Here is a 23,437-nt window from a genome sequence, read left to right on the forward strand (position 1 = left end):
GGTCATGTCTCAGACCCTGAGCTTGAGGCTTGGCTTCTAAACCCCGCAGGACTGCGGGGGCCTCTGGGCTGCTGAGTGGGAGCAGCTGGACCTGGTATTGCCACGGAGAACCTGTGCCGAATCTTCTCAGGCTTCTCTGACAGTTTTGAGGACGACAATGACTTATCTTTTAAATACGTTTTTGTCGCGTTACAGCATGATGCAATGTTGAAGCGTGGTGTTCGGGCCATTAGGAAGGTTTTATTTTTTTGTTGCTGTTCCCTCTTGGGTTCAGTTTGAGTCTGGGGTCCCTGGGGCCCTGGGGCCCTGGGGCCCTGCCTCTGGCCCTCCCTGTGATGGCAGGCTAGGCACTTGCCTCTGTCACGGGTGTGGCTGAGCTCCCTGGCCACCAGGCTACTCCCTGTCTCTGCGTCTTGTCTGAGAGCAGAGTGTGGTGGCCTGCTTGAGCCCTGCCATGCTGCTTTCTGGTGTGGGCTCTTGACTTCCTCTGGAGGCGGGGTGTGCAGTGGGGGACGGCCCTCGCCCTCAGAGGCTGGGCTGGTTTTCACCTTGGGAGCTGAAGGTCTCTGGCCTGTGGTGATCCAGGCCCTAATGGGCCCAGGAGCCACCTGGTCCCGTCCCCTGGCCCCTGCGGGCTCTCTCCGCTCCAGCCAGGCTGCTCCTCAGAGAGTCAGGAGAGGACGGTCAGGCGGAGTGTCCTGGGAGTGTGAGTGCAGATGCAGCAGGTGAGTGAGCTGACTGTTAGGGTCACTAGCAATGGGCAGCCGGCTTGGTCCTGCCTAGGCAGCAGGCGGGAATCTGCTGCTCTCGAACTCGGCAAGTCAAGGTGGGGTCTGGCCTCAGGAGCCTCCGGGGCTCACGGGATGAGCTTTTGCTCTTACAGTGACATGCCCGTCCCAGAGTGCGGAGCTGGGTGGCCTTGGTGAGTTTGGGTGGGTGTGTGCCCTGCACACCCTGACCGTTCCGTTGTTTCCTGACGTCCCCTCCCACTCCCCTCAGTGGTTGCTGGATTGGCATCTGTCCGCACTTTGTCAGCTTCTGGTGGTGCTGTGACAAATTGCCACAGACCTGGTGGAGCTGCTGTCTCAGTCTTGGGGGCAGAAGCTGGGTCACTGGGATGGAGTCAAGGTGTTGCAGGGCTGTGCCTCCTGCCCAGCTTGGCGAGGATCCATCTGGCTCCTCCAGCTTCTGGTGGTCGCTGGCCTCCCTCAGCTTGTGGCCACATTGGTGCAGGAAGGACCTGAAGGACAGTCTTCAGGGGGCTGTTGTCTGGACTCCCCGCTCCGTCTCTGCGTTGCCTTCCCCTCTACCTCGGTGCTCTGTGCTTCTCTTGGGAGGACAGTTGTGATGTCCAGGTCTCCAGATGACCTGGGATAATGTCTCCTTCCCAAGGGCCTGGTCACACCTGAAATGACTTTTTTCCTTAGAAGTTGCAATTTATCCGTCCCAGGGACAAGACCCTCATGTCTCTAAGGGCTGTTGTGGAGCCTGTGACGGCCATAGATTGGTCCTGCCCATTGGTGACTCATCTGCATGGCCTATTGTGGGAGGTGGTGTGTGGCCTCTTCCCTGGCAGGTGGGTGGACCCTCACCCGTGAGGGTGACCTTGTGCTGCTGTGTTGTAGGTGGTACTTCCTGCCCTTCCCGGGCGAGTCCCTGGAGATGTGTCTGTTTCCCTGGGTGGGCTCTGTGGAGCCTGCGAGCGTCCCTCCGCCCACCTTCCTGCCGTCGTGGTTTGCTCTGTGGGAAGTGGTGCTTCCCTACAGCTGTGATTCACATCCCCCAGAGACCAGGCTTTTCTTGTTGGCATGCTTGTAGCCGCTGGTCACCTTCCTCCGTAGGGTCCCACTGTCCACCCCTCTGTGTGGGCTGCTCTCTCCTACCATGGAGCAGGGAGGCGGCGACTTCCGTGCACTTTGGGTGCACACCCTTCATCAGAGGCGTGTTTTTCTTAACATTGTGCTTGTTTAAAATGGCTTAGGAAGACTTTATTTCTCTAAAGATCTTTTATTTGGAAATGATGTCAAACTTGCAGGTATTTGCAAAACCACAGAGGGCTTTGGTTCATCTCGAAGCTCCTGTCCCTGTAGTGTGACTTTCTGTGTTTGCTCCTGTGCTCTGGCCCTCCTCCTGCAGGTGGTGTGCACGTGTGTGCGTGTGCGTACATACATGCTTTTCCTGACCCACGGGAGGGTGCGCTGTGGACGCCGTGGCCCTGACCCCGGGAGCCCAGCGAGTGCACCTGGAGGCTGGGGTCTGGCCTTTGGACGCTGTGCGGCTGTCACCATGGCTCATTGAACACCAGCTGGTGCTTTGGTCCATCTGATCGTTGGTCAGCCCTTGACAGCCTTCTCCTCCAGGAGTGGCTGTGTCCAGTGTCCTTATCTCTTGGCCTCCTTTAATCTGGGGCAGTTCTTCCACTTTTCTTGCCTTTATGATGCATTTTTAATGTGTAGTCTTCCTCCTTGTGAGACTTCCAGAGAATGGTTCTATTTTGCCTCTACTGCTTCCCCACAGTGGAGTCAGCTACAGCTTCCTGGGAGAGTGTGGAGTGAGGTCGTCCCTCTCAGGGCCATGCCTGGAGGCTCACGCTGTCCACCTGCTGTCCATCTGAGGTCCCACAGGGCCTTGTTGCTTTTTCTCCTCAGGCTGGCCTGTGTCTGTGTGGCCACCTCTGTGAGTTGGACACTTTCGGACATCTTCCCTGTTCCAGCCCTGGCCCTGGCTTTCCTGCGAGGAGCCGTGGTTTCCATGCTCTGTCTATTTTAAAAGAACCTCGTTTTTATAAGTTTTAGGTTTACAGAACAACGTGAGGATAGTGTGGAGAGTCCCCACGTGCCCCACGCCCAGCTTCCCTGCTGTCAGTGTTATCGCAGGGGACATTCGCCGTGACTCCTCGACCACTACGGGCACGTGGTTACCTGCTGCCCTTTTCTGGGATCTCCAGGACGTCCCCTGCAGCTAACTGTCATGTCTCCTTGAGCTCCAGGAGACAGAGTTTCTTAGACCTTCCTTGTCTTTGATGAGCCCTGGTTCTATTTATTTGTTTTTATTTTTATTTTTATGGTATTGGGGATTGAACCCAGGGGCGCTTAACCATGGAACCACATCCCCAGGCTTTTTGGTATTTTATTTTGAGACAGGGTCTTTGCTTAGGGCCTTGCTAAGTTGCTGAGGCTGTGTTTGAACTTGGGATCCTCCTGCTTTGGCCTCCTGCGTCACTGGGATTGTTGTAGGCGTGTGCCACTGTGCCTGGCTCTGTGGTTCTTTTTAAAGGGAATGTGTGAGAGATCTTGATTCGGTGCCAGTTCTGTGGACAGAGCTAGGAAATTTGACTCGTGAACTCAGACACCTCCTCACATCGTAGGCGTGTGAGTGAGCAGGTCATGTATATGCTGAAGCACACGCACTCTTACACACTTCCCCACACACACTCATAGGTTCTTGCTGGCCCGTTGACTCTGGTCCCTTCTAGGCCTTTGTCTTGCTGCACCCAGTGCTGTCTGCACCTGCCGTTTGCCTGGTCCTGGAGCCCCAGAGTGGAGGATTTGTGCAGCTATCCCCTGTCCTGAGACCATGTGTGTGGCCCGTGGCGTGTCCCCACGTTTCTGGGTTTATCCCAAGTGTGGGGAAGTTGCTGAGTTGCACTGGGCCTTCTGTTGTTTGCTTTCAGTTTTAGTTATTTCCCCTTCCCTTCCTCATTGATGGGGTTCTGCCTTTTGAGTGTCCAGAGCACTGATGTGTTCAGAATTCTCCAAAAGGCACCGTGGGTAAGCATCTCACTCTTTTGAGTCTTTTCCACCCTATGGCCCCAGCTCTCGGGGGCAGCCAATTTGGTGTTTTCTGGCTCATCTTTCCTGGGCTGCCTTTTGTGGATGTAACTGGAGGCTTGTGTTTTCTCAGTCTCCCTAGTGTACAAGGGCCAGCAGGCTGCCTGTATGCGTCTGTGTTGCTGTGGTGCACTCCTGGGAATGGCAGTGGGCTTCTGCATCCTTGTTCTGGCTGCATAGTACTCTGTCCTGTGTCCAGGCTGCTGTGCCCTGGGCCCAGGTGCTGCATCTGGGTGTTCAGGTGGGCCCCCCATGTGCAGCTGTGTAGGGAGGGGGAGCACTTTTGCATCGAGAGAGGTGCATCTTGGGGGCTGAAAAGAGCCCGCCGGGCTTAGGCGATGACGTTTTGCTGCACATTGTAGAGATGCCCTCTGTAGGGCTAGGTCCTGCTCAGTTCCCATGGGTGATGCCCTGGTCAGGGTGCTCCACAGCACGGTCAGCGCTGCAGCATGGTTCTGAGTTCTGCTGATAGGTGGAACCACAGTTGGTGTCTCTCCAATGATGAGTGACCTGGACGTGTTTCCACATGGTTGTGAGTGGCCTGTTCACGCTCCTGGCTGTTTTATATAGAGTGTCTCTTAGTCTCTGCATTAGGGGTATCTGCTCTTTACCTGTGATAAGGTGTTTTCTTCCAGTTTTGTTGACCTTCTCCACTTCTTGCCATGTAAACATCAAATTTTTTTTATGTGTGGTACTGGGGATGGAACCCAGGGCCTTGCGCATGTGTCAGGCGGGTGCTGTGCCACTGAATGTCACACCGGCCCTAAGACATTGTCCACGTCAGCTTTCGGTCTTGCAGCCCTCCTTATTCCCAAGTGGAGGACCCTCGCACCCCTTGCTCCCTAGGTGCAGCTGGCTTGGGCGCCCCCCCTTCCAGTGGCACCACTGGCTCCCCACACTCGGGATGGTCCTCGTCACATGCTCAGCTGTATGTCGTCGTCCCCTTTGGGTCCTGTCTATTTCCAGGTGCCATGGGCTCTAGTTTGGAGGCTGCTGTATCCTCAGGCCTGGCCGAGTGAGTGTGGCCACACGGCTCTGCCTGTCCCTCGCTCTTTGGTGATTCTCGCTTATTCCTTTCTCCAGAGGAGCTTTTGCAGCAGGGCCGCGATACTGCTGACCTTCTGCTGACCTTCTGCTGGGGCTCTGGTGAATTTGCAGAGGAACTTAGAGAGGGTTTGCATTTGAGGATGTTGGGCCGTCTCGGCCAAGAACGCACCTCTTTGGTGCATTCATGTCTGTTCTGGTGCCTTCTGAAGAGCTTCTTCTGGTTTTGAAAGTGGATGGCATGCTTCACGCCACAGTGAGGCCCTGTGCAGTGGCAGGGAGTGGGCGTTCCTTTCCCTCTGCCCTCTGACCCGCCGCCGTGTTGGCATTGTCCTCGTGGGTGGTCATCAGTGTTTTAAAATTGGACCAGCACTGTGCAGAACTCTCACCGCGCGGCGCCCGCTTTTTGGATTAAGTTTGACTTTTGAGGTTATTAAGGGTGCACATGCAGTTGTGAGCAATGAAGCAGAGCAGGCCTGTGTCCTTGTTGCCCAGCGCTAACACTGACCTTGATGAGCGCATATTCTGGTCTTAGGTCCTGCTGGTCAGCGTGGTCCTTCTTGGCTGGTGTCCTCTGCGCCCTCCCCAGGAACTCTGCCTGTTGCAGGACATTCTTCTGCCCTGCCTCTGCCAGGCACTCTGCCTGTGTGGGCCTCTCCTCTGCTGCCCTGGCTGGGTGCAGGGTGGGGCTGTGCACAGCTCTGCTTGCTCAGCTGACCCCCTTCCCAGCTGGTGACCCCGAGACAGAGGGCCACTTCCCCTAAGGTCTTTGGAGGTAGCTCACTGAGAGCCCCTTTCCTGGGGTAGTCACTGGCACAGAGGATGGAGTTCTGTGGCCCTACTGTGTGGCCCAGGAGGCAGTGCTGCTCCAAGCCAGGCTCCAGAGGGTGCAGTGCCCACAGGAGTGGATGTCAGGCCTCACACCTGAGCCCAGCAGCCAGGGATTTATAGGACCTAGTAGGGGTGGGGTGGGAGGGAGCAGGACCAGGCAGAGGGCACTCTGCAGGGCAAGCAGAGACAGGCCCTGTGGTGTCCCTTTGTGGCCTTTGGCTGACTCTGTCCCTCTGGGTCAGAGGCTGTGGGCTCGTTCACCTCCCAGGCTGTGTCCCCTACTCAGTGCCAGTGTTTCTTCTGTCAGTCATTGTGGGTGTGACAGTGTGTTGCAAAGAGGCCACGTTTTGCGAACCCTTTGGCATGAGGCGCCGCCCCAGGGTGCAGAGCTTTCTTTCCTTGTGCAAGTTCATAACTAAAAAGGCTGCCGTGTCCTGCTGAGAGAACTAGAACTGTTGCCTGTTAAGTGATGGCTGTGCCTTCACACAACTCTGCAAGTACCGTGCCACACAGGAGACCAAATGACATCAGCTCTGGGCTCCTTTTCTTCAGAGGATGGCGTGAAGGACCTTAGCCAGAAGCAGCTGCCACATTTATGTACCTCTGACTTGGATGCGGTTTCCCCTTGACCTGCTGGCCTGTCCCATGGCCTCTGCTGGAGGACTGGCAGGAAAGCAGAGGCCAGGTGCAGACGCACCACCTCTCTCCCTCTGCACACTTCACCTGGGCGGGTTTCGCCTCGGTGTCCCTTTTGGAGAATGCTGGAGAACAAGTTGCCTGAGGAGGTGCTGGGACTCGGCCTCTGTCTGTGAGCTGGGTCCTCAAGCCCTTCGTGCTCCTGCAGGCCCAGCATCCTGCCGTGCTGGGCACTGGGCTCCACCTCCTGCCTCTGCTCCTGGTTTGTGTCCCTGGGTGGGTCTCAGCCATCCTCCGGGTGTGGTTGGTAGCTCTGGGTTACTTGGGCTCATGGGTGCAGAGGGCGGTGCTGATGGTCAGCCTGGACGTCTGTCCTCTTCCACGAAGACCAGGAGCCAGTGTTAGCCAGGGTCTGCCGCAGCCTGTCTGCTCCTGGTCTGTGTTAGGAGCCTGTATATGGCTCTCTCCTCTTTGTTTTGTCCCGCTTCTGTGGTCTGTGATGCCGGGAACACAGAGACACTTCTACCTGGCAGTTTTTCTTTTTAACCTGTGTTCAGCCAGGCGCCCTGTGTGCTCAGCTCGTCAAGGCTCAGTCCCCGCTGCCTCTGGAAGTGGCCTCAGCAGCTGTGAGTTGAGCGCTGGGTGGGCAGGCCCTCCCCTTTTGCCCAGGCAGGATGCCATCTCCCTTCTGCTGTGCATTCTCTGTGTGCCCAGCAAGATGGTGCCCAGACTCAGGGGTATGGTGACCTGGGCAGCCCTTGCTGGAAATCTAAAGGAAATAAAGCCCATGAAGTGACATGAAGTTCTAGTCTGTCACCATAGGGAACCATGAGTTCCCTGGGGCTGTCCTCCACAGTACCACTGATGGCTGGTGTAGAACCACAGAGTTTATTCTCACAGTTCTGGAGGCTGCAGACTTAAAAGCAGTCCCCTGGGCCAGAATTGAGGTGTCGCAGGTCACTTCCTCCAGAGCTCTGGGCCGGGGCTTCCTGGCTCTTGCAGGTTGGTGCTTGGCCTGTCGCCGTGCTACCGTCTCCCCGCTGTCAGCGTGTGGCTCTCTTCCCCAATGCCTCCCTCTGGCTCCCAATCAAGCCTCTCTGCCCTGTTCTTACTGGGACACTTGCCCTTGGGTTTAGGGCCTACCTTGGTACTCAGGGATGATCTCATCTTGTGATGATTAACTGCATCTGCAGAGACCCCTTTTCCAAGTAAAGTCACAGGCACAGGTTCTGGGGATTAGGGAGGACACAGATCTTTTTGGGAACTACTACTCAGCTCACCACAGGGACTCCCAAAGGCCAGTGTCTGTGTCCTGTCTGTGCCTTTGCTGGTATTTCTGCTCCATTGGCAAGACCTGGCTCATAACACAGTGTATGCCTTTGGCATTTTGCATCATGTTTGTCACAGTTAAAAAGTCCAAATGGGGATGATTCAATGTGTTTTGGACTTTTCTTTTTAGTTTGCATAGATTCAAATCTAAATTGGGCAGGACAAGAAATGATTTAATCATCTGTGGGCTGTGTTGCTCAGGCTGGGCTGAGGCCCTGGGCTCAAATGACCCTTCTTCCTCAGCCTCCTGTGTGTCACATGCCTGGCTAGCTGATCTAATCCTGACCCCAGAACTCACTGAGAAGAGGAGCCTGTTGAGTACCTGCTGCTGGATGGACCTGGGGCCAGTGGGCGGCAGGGAGACTCCCACCTGCAGTGCCTCTGTGGGCCACCTCAGGCTAATCCTTGGCAGGTGCATTGGCTAATCCAGCCCAGGTGTCCCCTCGAGGTCTTAGAGAGTGACAGTAGCCATCTCTTTTTGTTAAACCTATTTAAGGTAAAAATGAAGAAAAATGGGTACTTATGTAGCTGATAGATACTGCACATGCAGAGATTTGTGTCAGTTGAAAACAAAGAAAAACAAAACAACCCCAAGAAAACCATGAAATTGTAAAATCAGACCTGGGAATCGCCTGTTTTAGGAAGGGAAATGGAAGGAGTTGTGTGGACGGCATGGAAACCTGGTGTGTTCATTTCATCCTGACATAAACTTCCGTTTTTCAGGTGACCGTTTACAAGAGCAGTTTGGACATCATTGAACCCTGAGAGTGTTGTAGTGACCAGGTTTCCTAATAAGTTTATAATGATTTTGTTTTTAAAAGGCGGTCGATTGACACTAGCTTTGTTGACACCCTGTGGTTGCTCGGGACCCTTTGGTGATCTGCTACTCCATCAGAGGGGCAGACAGATGCTGTTTGTACTTGACAGAGGTTGAGAGTGGCAAGGTCACATGCACTGGCTTCTTGGTTTTCTGACTCTCTGTGATTCCAGGATGTGGGTTTTAACTCCTTCTATCGCCAGGGACTAAAGTCCCCCTCTCCACATTATAGCGGCATGCATGTGACCGAGTTCTGCCTGGCAATCTAAAATGTGGGTCTGGTGAAGGATCAGCCTGGGTCTTGCTGGAGTGGACAGTTCAAGGGCCGGCTGTGTGGGATGAAAGAGTAATAAAACAAGATGCTGGTTCTGGATTTTTTTCTATCATGGATGTAAAGGATTGTTTTAGCTTTTTTGTTGCTGTGACTAAGAGGACCCGGCCAGAACAACTGTTGAGGAGGAGAAGTTTATTTAAGGGCTCACGGTTTTAGTGGTCTCAGTCCATACACAGCCAGTTCTATTCTATCATGGTGGAAGAGTGTGGCAGAGGGAAGCAGCTCACATGATCAGGAAGCAGACAGACTCCGCTCTCCAGATACAAAATATATACCCCATAGTCCCGTCCCCAATGAACCATTTTCTCTAGCCACACCCCACCTGCCTCCAGTTACCACTCAGTTAATCACATCGGGGATGAATTCACTGATTAGGTTAAGGATGTAGCCCAGTTATTTCTTCTCTAAACTTTCTTGCATTGTCTCACCTGTGAATTTCTGGGGGACACCTATATCCAAACCATAGCAAGGACTTAATAGGACGGGATGTCATTTGGCAAGGAACAGTTAAAAGAGATTGCTTGGTCTCCTTGTTTGTGTTCACACTGCCTGGTTCATGAGCCGGCAGTGGTTTAACCCATACAGGCCTCTGTCCATGCCAGGAATCCAGCCACAGGACTTTTGGTGTGAGTGTGGGATCGCCGTTGGCCCCAGTGCAGTGAGTGCATCTGCTTACCTGGTGGCCGGTGCTTTACTCACCCCAGCTTACCTTCCTCACCAAGAGGGGGAGCCCTGTCCCAGGCTGCCCCATGTGTGGCCCTGCCTTGGTTGGGTTCTTGCACTGGCAGTGGTTAAGCTCATCTGGGGACACCCCAGAGCTCTGGGCCAGGGCATCTGGATATGCTCCATCTACCAAGGGAGCCTGCCGCATCCCCAGTCAGAGCCTCAGTTGCTAGCTGGTGCACTCCAAGGCTCATGGCTGGGGCTGTGCCATGTCCCAGCACCCAGTGAAGACCTGGGGCTCAGCTTATTTTTTTAAAAAATAAATGCATAAAAGTGGGAACTTCAAAGCATTTTGCTGAACCAAGCCCTGCGACCATCTTTGTGAAGGTGACTTTCTATAAATGTGGTTGCTAACCCTGGAGTTTCCTCAGGGTCCTCATTTCTTTCATCTGACAAAGGACAGAGAAAGTAAAAGAAGCGTCAGTTCCTAAAATTGGACCTGACTGATTTCCCAGTTTCATGTCAAGTCACGTCTATGAAATGTGCCATTTTAAGCCAAAGCTTTGCTGAAGAACCTGTGTGCTGATGGTGGTGACTTGAGCACGCACGTGCGTCCTGGAGTATTTTTGAGAGGTTTTTTTAATCTCTAACACCAAGTGCTGTTTTTGTTTGTTGGATTTGAAGAGAGTCTGGAGAAGTATCGAGTGTTCACAGACCTGCAGGCGGGATCTTGGGATCTTCAAGAGGGAAGTCGGTGTTGCCTCGAGTCAAAGGAGGAGGCTGGCTGGGTGGCGGGTCCTGCTCGGGTGGCGGGCCCCCGGGTGGGCTGGCACTGTGGGTGCTGCATCCGCCTGTGTCAGTCCCTCCTGTGTAGAATGGTGTGGGTGGGCCCGTTGCGTGCTGCACACAGCTTGGAGTGACCCTGCCTGGCAGCACTGGGGCTGACCCGCCAGGCTCTGCTAACCCTGCCGTGGGCCCTTTTCCCTTCCAGGCAGCTGTGGCCTCTTCCTTGTCCAGCTTGGCGTGCATGCGTGCAGTCCGCTGGGCTGTATGGAGCCCAGTGCTGGATGTCCGTGCCGGAAGTGTGACTTTGCCTCTGCAGGGCGGGGTCCTGCACAACCCCTTGCATTGCCTGGTCTATCAGGTGCCCTCAGCCAGCAGGAGCTCCGAAGAGGTAAGCCACTAGGTCGTTCGTACGTGTGATTCTTCTCCATTGAGCTTCTAGCAAGTTCTCTCACTTTTAAAACCAGAAGTTGGCAAATAGCGTTGCAGATGTTTCAGGAACAGTATGTTTTCACATTATGGATACACCCTTAGAAAGACAGAGAGCCAGGGGCCATGGCACCTCTGATCCCAGGGGCTCGGGAGGCTGCGGCAGGAGGATGGCGAGTTCAGAGCAGCCTTCAGTGAGGCCCTGTCTCTAAATAAAAGGTAGAACAGGGCTGGGGTGGGCTTGGTGGTGCCCCTGGGTTCCCTCCACAAGAAAAGACAAAGTTGATTGTGAGCCAGAGTCGGGTGTGTACTCAGTGTGGCCAGCTGGGGCTTTCCTGCTGTCCCACTCCCGTGTCTACCTGTGCTCATTGTGCCTTGTGCTACACTTCTGCGTCTTCCTGATGCCTCTGGCGCTGGTCAGGTCAGACCGGTAGGGACCGAGGGATGCCCACTCTGGCCTGTTGCTTCATTCAGTGGACTTGTGTTGAGCACCAGTGGAGACACCAAGAAAAATGTCCCTGACCTCATGGGATTTATAGCTCAGTGGGGTGGCCGGTGTTCGTCAGGAAAAACACGGAGAGTGTGAGTGTTCCAGGGTGTCTGGGCGAGTGGGTTGTGGGCGGTGTTACTGGGGTCACTTCACTGTTGTTTATTATGAAACAAAATGTCATCATGAGATATGTCCTTCCTTCAGTAACTCCTGTTTTTCCCCTTTAACAAGAACACATATGTTCTTTTTTAAAAGAATATGTCTCCAGAACCTGCCACCTTCAGTTCTTAGCGGGACTTATGCTACTTACCTTTTTTTTCTTAATTACGTGGTTCTATTGCTGATGTTCCCAGTGTGTCTGTTTTAGACATTATATGTCAACGTCCAGTCCTGATGGATGGGGACACTAGCTCTTGGACACACTCCTGTTCCTCTTTTTTTAAAAATATCTTTATTTATTTATTTTTATATGGTGCTGAGGATCGAACCCAGGGCGTTGCGTGCTAGGTGAGCGCTCTACCGCTGAGCCACAACCCCAGCCCCCACTCCTGTTCCTCTTAAGAAACACCGCTCGGCCTTGGATTCACATCCGTCTCAGCAAGTGTGCAGCACAGCCCAGCATGGCTGGTCGGAGAGCCAGAGCGGCTGGGAACTGGAAACCACTAGGGGAGCTTGGGGAGCAACTGTGAAGTTGCTGGCCTCGAGCTGCATGTGGTGGTTTGACCCTGCGCAGCCTGGGGTAGTTTGAGAGCTGACTTATGGGGTGGACTGCCATCCAGCCCAGCATTGCCCACTGGTAGGAGCACATGCAGATCCGACGGGTGTGGTGCAGGCTTAGGGACTTCGGGAGCAGTGCTGATGTGGGAACTGTGGCCCGCAGGAGCCTGGTCACAAACTGTGGCCTGAATGTGCTGGGTTTGCTTCTGCCAAGCAAAAATCGCAAGAGTCTTTTTTTTAATGGGATGTGGACCAACGTCAGAGTCTGATAGTGTAAGCTTTTAAATGTCCACGGGACAATCTAAAGTTAATTGGCACACAGGGAGCCTGGAAAAGCTCCACTTGGGGAACAAGACATTAATAGACATGGTCACGGAGATGACACAGATGTTGGAGTCACTGCTACTGAGTGGAGCTCACCCAGAAATGGGATCTCTCTATTTGAAAGTCAATAGAGGCAGTTCACTATAGTACCAACAGTCTAAAGAAGGAAAACCGTGTGATCATTGCAACTGATGCAGAAGAAGCACTGGACAGGCCTCAGTGCCTGTTTGTCACGAATGCTCAAGCAGCTGGCAGGGGCAGGAGGCGTCCTTGTGGTGGTGAAAAGCTGCACGCTGTTCCCCAGAGTCGGGAGCGAGGAAGGACACCCACTCGTGCCTTGAACTCCTGCCCAGCCCTGCACAGGAAGTTCCAGCCAGCGCAGGTGTCAAGGAAGAAGGCATTCAGTTCACCAGGGGGAGGAGACAGTGTCCTGTGTGTGGACAGCGTGTTTGTCTGTGTCCCAGATCCCAAGGGGTGTGGAAGAGATCTTCCAGAGTGGCCCCCGAGAGCACGTTGTGCGCATGGAAAGTCGTCCTGGTTCTTCTGGACCCGAGCAAGGGGCAGCGGAAGGCAAAGTGTGAAGAGGCCGTTTCTGGAGCCCTCCTCTCCACGAAGTAATCGCAGCAGAAGGTGCTCGCAGCCTCGTGTGCTGAAGATGCAGGACTCGTGCTTTTTGCAGATGCCATTAGTCTCGTTTTGGTTCCACCTGGGTGAAGTCTGAGGAGACTTGCATACCAGGGAGACTCCATGCCCAAACCAGCCTGCAGGGGGGTGAGTGCAGTCGGAGTGCCAGCAGGCTGCTCTTTTTTTGTAGATACAGACAAGCTGATTCTGAAACTTATACAAAAAGACAGACGAATTGGAAGAGTCAAACAGTTTTGAAGATGGGCAATGCAGTGGGAGGCAGCCGTGCTGCTGGATTTTAAGACTCCCTGGAAATCGGAGCTGGCGGGGTGGAGCACCGGGCCGCATTCCCTGCAGCCCTCCTGGGCTTCCCACGGAGACCTGGCAGCCCAGCATCGCTCCTCACGCTTCGCCTCCGCCCAGCACAGGGGTGGGGACTGTCGGGCCCGTGCGCAGCTTGCGGAGCTTCACCACGCTGAGTGGGACAGCCCGTCTCGGAAGGGCTGCCGGGTGGTTTTGTTCCCACGAATTTCTCAAGACAGCTGAGCTTGGCTGCTGGAGAAGTTGGCAGGGGTGGCCGGGGGGAGGCGGGTCCCGTGACCACCACGCAGCAGCCGCAGCCCCCTCACGAGGTAGGGTGGTCTGGATCCCAGTTGTGCCGCTGGCCGCGTGAACCTGTGCAGGGGTTAAATCCTTAGAGGTAAAAAGTATAAAGCCATTTGTACACATTATTGAAAAATGAAAATATGGTGGTTTATGAAGTATACTTTTTAATATCTTTATTTGTTTTTTTTTTTTTTTTTTTTTTAATATTTATTTCTTAGTTTTCCAATGGACACAATATCTTTGTTTGTATATGGTGCTGAGGATCGAACCCGGGCCGCACGCATGCCAGGCGAGCACGCTACCGCTTGAGCCACATCCCCAGCCCTCTTTATTTGTTCATATGTGGTGCTGAGGATCGAACCCAGGGCCTCTCATGTACTAGGCGAGTGCTCTACAGCTGAGCCACAACCCCAGCCCATTTATTAAGCGTTTTAAACTAACATCTACTTGGATAAATGCCATTCTGTGATGAGGTCTTCTAGGATTTCAGTGTCACCACTGGTGGATTTGTGCTCTGAAAATTACCTTACATAGGCTAAGAATGCGTGGCTTTAGCTAACTTTGGTCTTACTGGGGCTTTCTTTTGGGGTGGTGTGCTGTCCCTGGGGGCCATTCCAACAGGAGTGCTGACCAAGGGGCTGCACCTCTCTCCACCCTAGGTGAAGCAGGTGGAGTCAGGGACAGTCCAGTTCCAGTTCTCACTGAACCGGGAAGAGCCTCTAGGCACACCCATGGAGCATGCCAACGGCCCCAAGGCAGCGCGGCGGTCCTGCAAGAAGCCTCCCTCGTCCCCTTCAGGTGAGCAAGTGTGGAGAGCTGAGTCTTAAAGCCCCAGCGTCCTTCCCTCAGTTCCCAAGCAGGGTCCTTAGTCCCACATAGCCATGGTCAGTTTATAGGATAATTGTTAGAGATGGCTTTAATCTGGGTCAGTTGGTTTTTGCTTGAGATGATGGTGGAGCTGGGACCGTGTGATGAAGTGTGGTCTGTGTGACACCTTCCCCTGGCTGTCCTGCGGGCTTGGGACCACCAGCTCTGTTTTGCACTGTTAGTGCAGCTGTCCTTCTGCTTCTGGAAACACTGTCGGGGACTTGGGAATCGGTGCTGTCAGGACGTGCTTAACCAGGGGAGTCACGGCGGGGTGTGAGCAGCAAGGGCCCCCCGGAGGTCAGGCTTTGTTGTGGGCGGAGGAGTAGTGAGGGCGTCAGCTCAGCCTTGGTTGGCTCAGCTTCTGTTTGGCAGGGACCCTGTGCTTGAGCCTCTTATTTGAAATAAGCTCTGCTGAGAATTGTCCTGTGGTGAAGCGCAGTGGCGTTGAGAAGGAGACTCAGAGTCCACTGGAGTGGGTGCTGGACCCTGGCCCGGGCTTTGGTGCTCTTGCCGGCTGAAGGAGCCTTCGCCACTCTTTTCTTTCTTTCTCCTGGATTCAGATGGAAAGATCGCACAGAGCAGCTTGTGAACCCCCGCGGTGGAGCACCGTGTCCCCATCCTCCTGCAGGCTCTCTGAAGCCAGTGGGACCCAGGTGCCCGGAGGACACTCCCTGTCTCTTGGCCAGGGCTCCTGTCTTGGCACACAGGTGCTCTTGATTCTGTCACTTGGGAACGGTTTTCTTTAGGGGTGGAGATAGCGGTTGGCAGCAGCTGGTCTTGCTGCATTTCGTCTTCTGATCGGTGGGCAGCTCAGCTGTTTCTTTGGCCTAGACCTGGATGTACTGGCCTCTGATTTCATGGTCTTCTGGGCTTTATGAGACTCGTATAAATATTCAGGTCCCCAAACTTAAGTTGATCACTTTGCGACCGACTGCAGTGTGCACATTTCCCTCTTTCCACAGAAGCAGTGCTCTCGAAGCTTTGCTTTGTTCTACCTGTTGTTGAGTTTTGTTCTCTGCAGCTTGTTGTCAGGATCCGGCTCACGGCCACGAGCACACGAGCGGTTCCACCTCGCCTGGGTGTGTCCGATGTGGCAGAGGCAGTCCTGTGTTCTATTGGAGTTGCTCAGGATGAGTTCCCGTTCCATTTGAATGACGGTTTTAGCTTTTTGAATGTCCTTGTTGGCTAATTCTAAAATCTTCCACAGATTGCTGTGATTTGTTTTGATGGGTGTGTGGCAGCTGCAGGTCTGTGGGGCTCCATGTGCTGGTGTGACACACTCACAGCGTCAGTGTTCAGGTGGGGCAGAGGGCACGCCCGTCACGGCCAGCTTAGCATTCTTGTGGTTGGAACATGGAAAACCTTCCTTCTTGCTGTTGTGACATGGCCTTCTTTTTACTGAGCCTGCCCTACTGTGCTCACTGTTAACTGAGTCACCCTACTGTGTGAGGGAACTGGAATCCCAGCCTCCTGTCTCACCGTGGCTTCCTTCCTATCAACTGACTCCTGCCCTAGCCTCTGTAACCTGGGTCAGTTTGGATTGGTTGGTTTTTGTCCTGATTTGGGTTGTATTTTTCTGCCTCTGTGCACATTTGATAATTTCTGAGTGGAGTCCAGATATTGGAGATTTTCTCTTGTTAGGTGTTGGATATTTTGTATTTGATAAATATTCTTAAACTTTGGGAAGGGATAGCTCTTTTCTGGTTTTGCTCCTAAAATTCGTTAGCTGGGACCAGATCAGCATTAGTCCAGGGCTGATTATTCCCCCCTGAGAAGAAAGTTCTACCCCTGGCTGGGGACTGGCCCTGTTTGGCCCTGGGGACCCCAGAGCTGCTCCCTGTACCCCTGTCTGGTCATTCTCGTCCTGACCAGTGTGCTCTGAGTGCGAGCAGGTGTCTCTGGAAATCCAAGAGCCCTCTGCACACCCACCTGTGGGCTTCCTTGGTCTTCAGGACTGAGCTCTCTCTTCTCAAGGGCCCCCTGTACTTTGACTGGGCCCCCCACCCTGACCTGCCAGCTGACCAGGCCCAGACAGGGGTAGTCAAGGGTTCCCTTGTTTCCTGCCCTCAGGATTGTTCTTCCTGTATCGTCCGAGGTCCAGGTCTGCAAGACCATTGTTTTACATATTTTGTCTATATTTAAAAAAATGTGTTTCAGATAGGGTGAGTCTGGTCACCATTGCCCCACCTGCCTGGAACAGAAGTCTCAGGCCCTGAACTTGCATCCTGGCTGAGGCCAGCGGCTTTGGAACATTCCAGGTCACAGAGTCATGGCCGTGCATATTTCCACGGCTCTCGAGTCCAGGTTTAGGCTTCCTGCCCACGGTGGATCGCCCCGTGTGCTACACTTATTTGCTTTTGAGATCTATTCTGTTTTAAACTTAAAACTCATGGTGAAGAAAGCCAAGGCAGTTTTGAAGAAGAGGGGCTTTGTCCTCCTTGGTTTGCTGATGTACCATGGAGTTTTCGTAACTGGAACAGCATGCCGTGGATGCAGAGAGAGATGAACAGACATGGGGTATGAGTGTCCTTTTGCTGCTGTGACAAATTTCCACAAGTGACTTGAAACAGTGCAGCCTTGTCATTGTGTGGTTCTAGAAGTCAGAGTCCAGAGGGGTCTTGTGGCTCAAATCCAGGCGTCAGCAGGACAGGCTCCCCTGGAGGTGGTAGGGAGGATCCTTTCCTCGCCCTGTAGAGGCTAGAGGTGCCTGTGTCCCTCGGCCCCTCCTCCATCTGCGAAGAGCAGCTGGCCTCTTCAGTCCTCCCCTTGACTCTGATCCTGGGGCCTTCTTTTACTTAACAAGGACAGTTGTGGGTGCACTGGGCCTGCCCTGACCATCCAGCACAATCTCCCCACCTCAGTCAGCTGATCAGCAGCCTTACTTCCCTTGACAGTGCTACAGGACACACTGGTAGGCGTGGGTGTTAAGACGTGGACGTCCTGGGCATGGGGAGCACTTAACTCTGCCCACCAAAAGGAGGACAGATGGAATAGCCAATAAATGGTGCGGCATGATTAGCTGTCCATGTGGAAAACAAAATTCAATCCAAACTTCATACAGTACAAAAATAAATTCCAGATGGAATAAAAAACAGAACTTTAGAAATTTCAGAAAAAGTTAGAATTAGAAGATTAAAATTAAAATAATTAAAAATTAAAATTAGAAGAAAGATCGTAAAAAGCTTTTCTCTATGTCAGGTGTGGTGGCATATGCCTGTCATTCTAGTGGCTTGGGAGGCTGGGGCAGGAGGATCGTGAGTTCAAAGCCAGCCTAAGCAACTTAGCAAGACTCTGTCTCTAAATAAAATGTAAAAAAGGGCTGGGGATGTGCCTCAGTGGTTAAACACCCCTGGGTACAATCCCTGGCACCAAAAAAAAAAAAAAAAAAAAATTCCTCTAAATCAATAAGATACAGATAAACAAAAAGAAAATAGAAGACATGAGGAGGAAATTCTTGGAGAAGAAATCAGGGTGACTGATAAACGTATGGAAGATGCTCAGTTTTACTAGAGATTGGAGAATGCAAGGTAAAACAAGAAATCGTTTCTCCTCTTGTAGAAAGTCCAGCTGTCTAATAGCGTGAGGTCAGCAGGGATGTGGATTAGGAGGGGCTCTCACTACCCAGGGGGATGAGGCGCGCAGGCTGCTTCCTGGAGCAGCTTCGGGAAGTTGAGCTGACACCCACGACACCTTCCCAGGTGTCTGTTAGAACAGAGAGTTCATGTGGGACAGAGCGGGGTCAAGGAGGCTTGTGACACTTTTTAATAGTCAGGAATTCAAAAAAACTTCCTGCTTCGCAGCTGGGGAGTAGCAGGCCATGGCCTCTGCACTCCAGGTAAGTGAAGGAGCTCTTCTCCGCACCACAGGTGAACCTGTAGCACATTGTGCTGGACGCAAACAGCAGGGCCGTCAGGCAGGCCACTTGCTTCCTGCCTGATGCTCCACTCTGTCCTCAGTCCTCAGCTGTAAAATGGGAGGGGTTAATGGTAAAAATACGAAGAATGAAGCTTGAGGACTCTTAGAACAGAATTGGGAATGCTTTAGTGACTTCCAGGGTGGGAGGCTTCCATAAGCCACAGAGAGGATCGAAATGTGACAGCATCAAGATAGGAAAACCCTTTCCTACGGAGCAGACTCCACAAAGAAAGTGAGAAGGCAGATCTCCCCCCGGAAGACGTTGCAAAGCATATACCACTGAGTTAGTCCGAGACTCAGCCCTGGAGGTGCTTCTCTAAGCCAGGCCTGGGTGAGCAGCAGGGAGCAGAAGTGGGCCCAGAGCACGGGCAACAGGGTCGGGCCTGGCGGGGGCAGGGGCTGTCCTTAGCATCACCATGCCCTTGCTGTTGCCAGCCTTCTGGTTGGCACCATCAGTGGGCAGTGACCACCTGCATGGACCCCTTTTGACCAAGGGTTTGCTGAAACAAGAGACTGAGTCTTGCTGGAAGCCAGGCAGCCAGCAGGACACCTCTCCAAGGAGCTTCTCCTCACCTCCCTCTCCCCGTCTGCTCAGCAAGTGCCGACTCGGTCTGTGAGCTCAGGTGCTCTGAGAGGCTGTGTGCAAACCATCCAGCCACCACGTGCATTAGGTGGTGCAGGGATCATGGTCGAGGGGGTGCAGGGTGGGGTCAGGGAGTACATGGAGGCGTTGCACCTTCTGCTGAGTCTTGCTGTGAACTTAAAACTGCTCAAAAAATAAAGTCTATTAGAAAAACAAAGGATGAGGAAGGATGGAGGGGTAGAGAGTGACTGGTCTGTGTTCAGGATTTCTGCTTCTAGAACTGAGGCTCACCCGTGGCCAAGGCCAGCGGCTTGTTTTCTGTAGAGGCCATCTAGTAACTACTTTAGGCTTCGCGGGCCAGGCGGTCTCTCCTCAGCTGCTGGACTCTGCTGGTGTGCCCCAAAGCCATCAGATGACAGAAGACAATGGGCATGGCTATGTTCCAGCAGAACTTCATTTACACTCCCAGTTTGACCTGGTCCTGCAGATGCCGAGTCTTAGCTTTCCCTTCCTCTTTCTTCATCAGGAGGCAGCTTCCCATCTTTTCCTGCTTTAAAGTAGTTCCAACAGAAGGCAGACCTGCTGCTGGGAGGTCGGGGAGATGCCTCTGCCCCGCCGGAACCTGATGCCTTTTGAAGTTTTTTTTTTTTTTAAATTTGGTTTTTAGTTGTAGTTGGGCACAATACCTTTATTTACTTGTTTTAATGTGGTGCTGAGGATTGAACCCAGGGCCTTGCACGTGGTGGGCGAGTGCTCTACCGCTGAGCCACAACCCCAGTCCTTGCAGGGTTTTTGATGACCATTTACATTTCTTCTTAAAGAGTATTGATCTGTTTTGGTTTCCTCCTGTCTGGAGGTGACTTTCAGAACACACATCCTTTGGAGCGATGGCTGACCTCACCTGATATAGAGCTGCTGGGATCAAGTTGCCCTCAGTTCTAGAATTCTGACTTGAGTCTATGATGAGACTCCTTTCTGGTGTCCTCCTGACACTGGGCTCTTCCCAGACATCATTAGTTTCTTAAAGAACCAGCACTCGGTTTTACTGATTGGTTCCTTTAAGGTTCTGTTTTTATCCTTATTTCTAATCAATTCAGTTTTAATTTTATGTGCCTCTATATTAATTCCATCCTTTCAATTTCTCAAGTTTTTAGAAAATTGAAAGCTTAATTATTTCTCATCCTTCCCATCCACTTTTGTGTGTGTGTGTGTGTGTGTGTGTGTGCTGAGGATTGAACCTAGGGCCTTGTGCAGGTGAGGCAAGCACTCTACCAATTGAGCGATTTCACTATCCCCCCATCTATCATGTTTAATAGTAAAAGTTCTATTAAGTTTTCTTTCCAAGTATAGTTTGGGCCCCCATTTTATAGTTTTTTTTTTGTTTTGTTTTTTGCTATTTATTTATTTATTTTTTTGGTGCGGGGGTTGGAGCTCAGGGCCTCATGCATGGTAAGCATTTTGTGCTGTACCACTGAGCTGCATGCCAGCCCTGTTTGCTTTCAGAATTTGAGAGTGTTTTAAATATCCCCACATTAAAAAATAAATGTATCTATTAAACCCTTCTTGCCTTTTCTTATGGAAACTTCTGGTCTTTGAAGCTCAGCTTGAGGGTCTTGTCTGTGACAGAGCTTTTTGTCTAGCATCCCATGGCCTTTGGAGATACCGCTGTTTATTTTTTATAATAGCATGTTGTCTGCTATTTTTGGACTATGTTAGTCAGGTTTGCTTGGTAACAAATAATCCCCAAATCTGGGGTTTAAAACGAAAGGCTTTCTCTTTTACTATGTGCTGGTTGCAGTTGGAGGTGGCTCTGCTTGTCAAGGACCTACATGGCAGTTGCCATCTTGAATATTGCTGTTCACCTGCCAGACAGAAAGGGAGGCCTTGAAAGGACCTTGTTCCATCAGCGAGGATTGTGGCCCAGAAGTGACACTTGCTCTCCTCCCACCTTGTTGGCTGCACGTAGCCAGCCCACCCAGGCTCAGGGGACTGGGAAGCCTCTCTCATGCACAGAGGAGACGAGAGGCAAGTGTCTGTGCAGCCTAGACTGCCGTGGAGCATCTCCCCGTGGGCTGTCTTGTTACTTTGCATTACCCAGTGGAGTCCTGGCCACCATGCAGCATGGAGAGAGGTGTCTGGTCAGAACTCCTGTGTGTGCTAGGGTAGTTGAACTCAGAAGGAACAGGAGAGGCGATCTGGCCATCCCTTGACAGGAAGCTCGGAGGCAGAGCTGATGTCGGGCACGGCTGGGTCCTCACAGTCACGTGCTGTCCCCGAGACGATGCTGCCGTCCTGTCCTCCCCCGGCCCTTCAGCTCTCCTTCCTTAGATGTGGCTTCCTTCTCCGTGGTGACCCCGGAGCTCCAGGGCTCTCCCTGGGCTTAGGGGGTTCCAGCAGAGCACTTGTTTTGTCCAGTTGTTCCCATAGAGTCCCGAGACAGAGCCCCTCATTCTGTAGTGTCACCTGCCTGCATGCTGTAATGACCAATGGAGACCTGGCTGGGGACAGAAGGTCCTGTGTCACATGTCGCTTGTGGTGTGGAGGTTGGGCCTGTCCTTTATTGTGTGGTCAAGGGCTGGAGGGTGATTCCCCAAAGGAAAGCTATCAGGAGAGAGCATGGGTTTGGGAAGAGTAAAGCTGGCAGGGGCTGGTGGCCCTGTGGAAGATGGGCCGAGCCCCAGGTCCCCTCCTGGGCCCTTCCCGACATTGCTGCACTGCGAAGTTGTCAATGAGTAGGCACTCGAGTCCTGCCTGTCTTCCCACAGGAGAGGCGTCCTTGGCCATCCCTTGACAGGAAGCTCAGAGGCAGAGCTGATGTCAGGCACGGCTGGATCCTCACACTCACGTGCTGTCCCTGAGACGATAAAGCTGCCGTTCTGTCCTTCCCACAGGGAAGGACGAAGCCAGGGAGCAGCGGCCTATCCTCCAGCAGCCCTCTAGACCTGGGCGGGGAGTGGCCTAGGGCTCAAGCAGTGCTGTGGGGCAGGGGAGGGGCCTCAGGGTGGCCCCCACAGAGTGGCCCCCACAGAGTGGCCTGCAGTTCATCCCCATGCTGGTGGCCAGAGGGGCAAGTTATTCTCCAAGGCACACGGGGCAGCAGCGAGACTGCCTGAGATGCAGAGCCACTGGGTGCACACCTGTAGGTCCTTACCTAGAGATTTATCTTCACGTCCTCTGCAGAGAGGTGTCGGCTTTGGTTACTGGAAGGGTCAGAAATGGAGCCGCTGTGCAGATGAACCATAGTAGCACGATGTGTGCTTCAGCTGCTGTGGGACTTGCTGATCCACACGGATGGAACCTGATTTCATTTGGCTTATTTAATTTGGATTTATTGCTGCCTTCGTGTTGTGTTAATATGATCGCCTCCAGCTCAGGTTCCAGGCATTTGAAGACATTGCCTCCCAAGACCCATCTAAGAGGCTCAAACAGCCACGAGTGCTTAACTGATGATGGAAACTTTCCTACTTCAATATTTTACCAACTTGTACGGCTCCTCTGGAAGTCTTAACGATATGTGGCTGTCACTTTAAGTGAGGTACTTTGGCTTTCCGTTATGAATAATCCTTTTTATTTTTACTATAAAATTGCTAGGGAGCAGAGGTCTATTCATCACCTACAGGGAGAGAGTGTGCACAGAGCCACTAGAGGGCACTCTGTCGTTATGTTTTATAAACTTTAGAATTTCCTTGACCCATATTTTGCTTTTGAATGTTCCAGGGGTACCAGAATTTTGGATCATTTGCTTTATAGCTTTGAAAAGAGCCCTGTAGCAGGAGCTGTTAGACATGTGCAGCTGTCGTGTTTCCTGGGACATGTGGAATTGCCCTTGTGCCCCAGCCTGCCTGCCGTGCTGTTCCTGGTGGAATGTCCTCTCTGACAGGCAGCGCTGGCTGACCCCAGTTCAGGGGAGTCTAGTCAGTCACACAGCGGCAGGAGAGAGTTACAGCCACCCTTGGTCACTGTGGACGTGTGCGTGCAGGTTGCTGAAGAACAGCCAGGGTGTGGTTCAGGACGGATGTGGCTTTGATGAGGGCCGTGATGTTTTTGACACTGACCCCGAAGGTGGTCTGGGTGCAGGGCTCTGGCAGGCTGTGGAACATCCCCTGTCCATCTGGATCTAGTCCACCAAGATGGGGCGCGCTGTCCCCTGGCTCCCTGTGGTCTGTGTGTGCTCAGCATGGAGACCCACGCCATTGCCATGTCTCCCTTTATCTCTTCTTGGATTTTCCCCATTTCCCATTCCTGTGATCAGAGTCTGAGGAAAAACGACTTTTTATCTAGAAGTAGGGGCAAAGCCCTTTAGTTGGGGTACTGCTAAAGAGGGAGTCATCCTTATTTTTTTTTAAATATTTATTTTTTAGTTTTAGGTGCACACAATATTTTTATTTTCTTTTATGTGGTGCTGAGGATCAAACCCAGTGCCTCACGCATGCCAGGTGAGCACGCTATCACTTGAGCCACATCCCGAGCCCCCATCCTTATTTTTACAGTCTGGTGGCTGGAAACTGCTCTTGGGCATCTTTCTCTAGATCCCAGAGATGCGTCTGGGACAGTGGTGCCTCCCCCCACACCCTGCTGTGTGGCCACAGGCTCCTCTGATGCCCAGGTGGCCTTT

At 52.7% G+C, this 23,437-nt stretch overlaps 1 protein-coding gene across 1 annotated transcript in view; it reads left to right on the top strand.

Annotated features, from left to right (window-relative positions):
- Positions 1-23,437, top strand: part of Nphp4 (nephrocystin 4) — a 98,982-nt gene that overhangs the window by 29,095 nt on the left and 46,450 nt on the right. Inside the window, exons 10-11 of the mRNA XM_076863423.2 lie at positions 10,476-10,658; positions 14,117-14,255. Coding sequence (XP_076719538.2) covers positions 10,476-10,658; positions 14,117-14,255 — 322 coding nt within the window. The remainder of the gene's footprint in view (positions 1-10,475; positions 10,659-14,116; positions 14,256-23,437) is intronic.

Source organism: Callospermophilus lateralis, chromosome 7 (genome assembly GCF_048772815.1).
Source record: "Callospermophilus lateralis isolate mCalLat2 chromosome 7, mCalLat2.hap1, whole genome shotgun sequence".
Taxonomy (NCBI): domain Eukaryota; kingdom Metazoa; phylum Chordata; class Mammalia; order Rodentia; family Sciuridae; genus Callospermophilus; species Callospermophilus lateralis.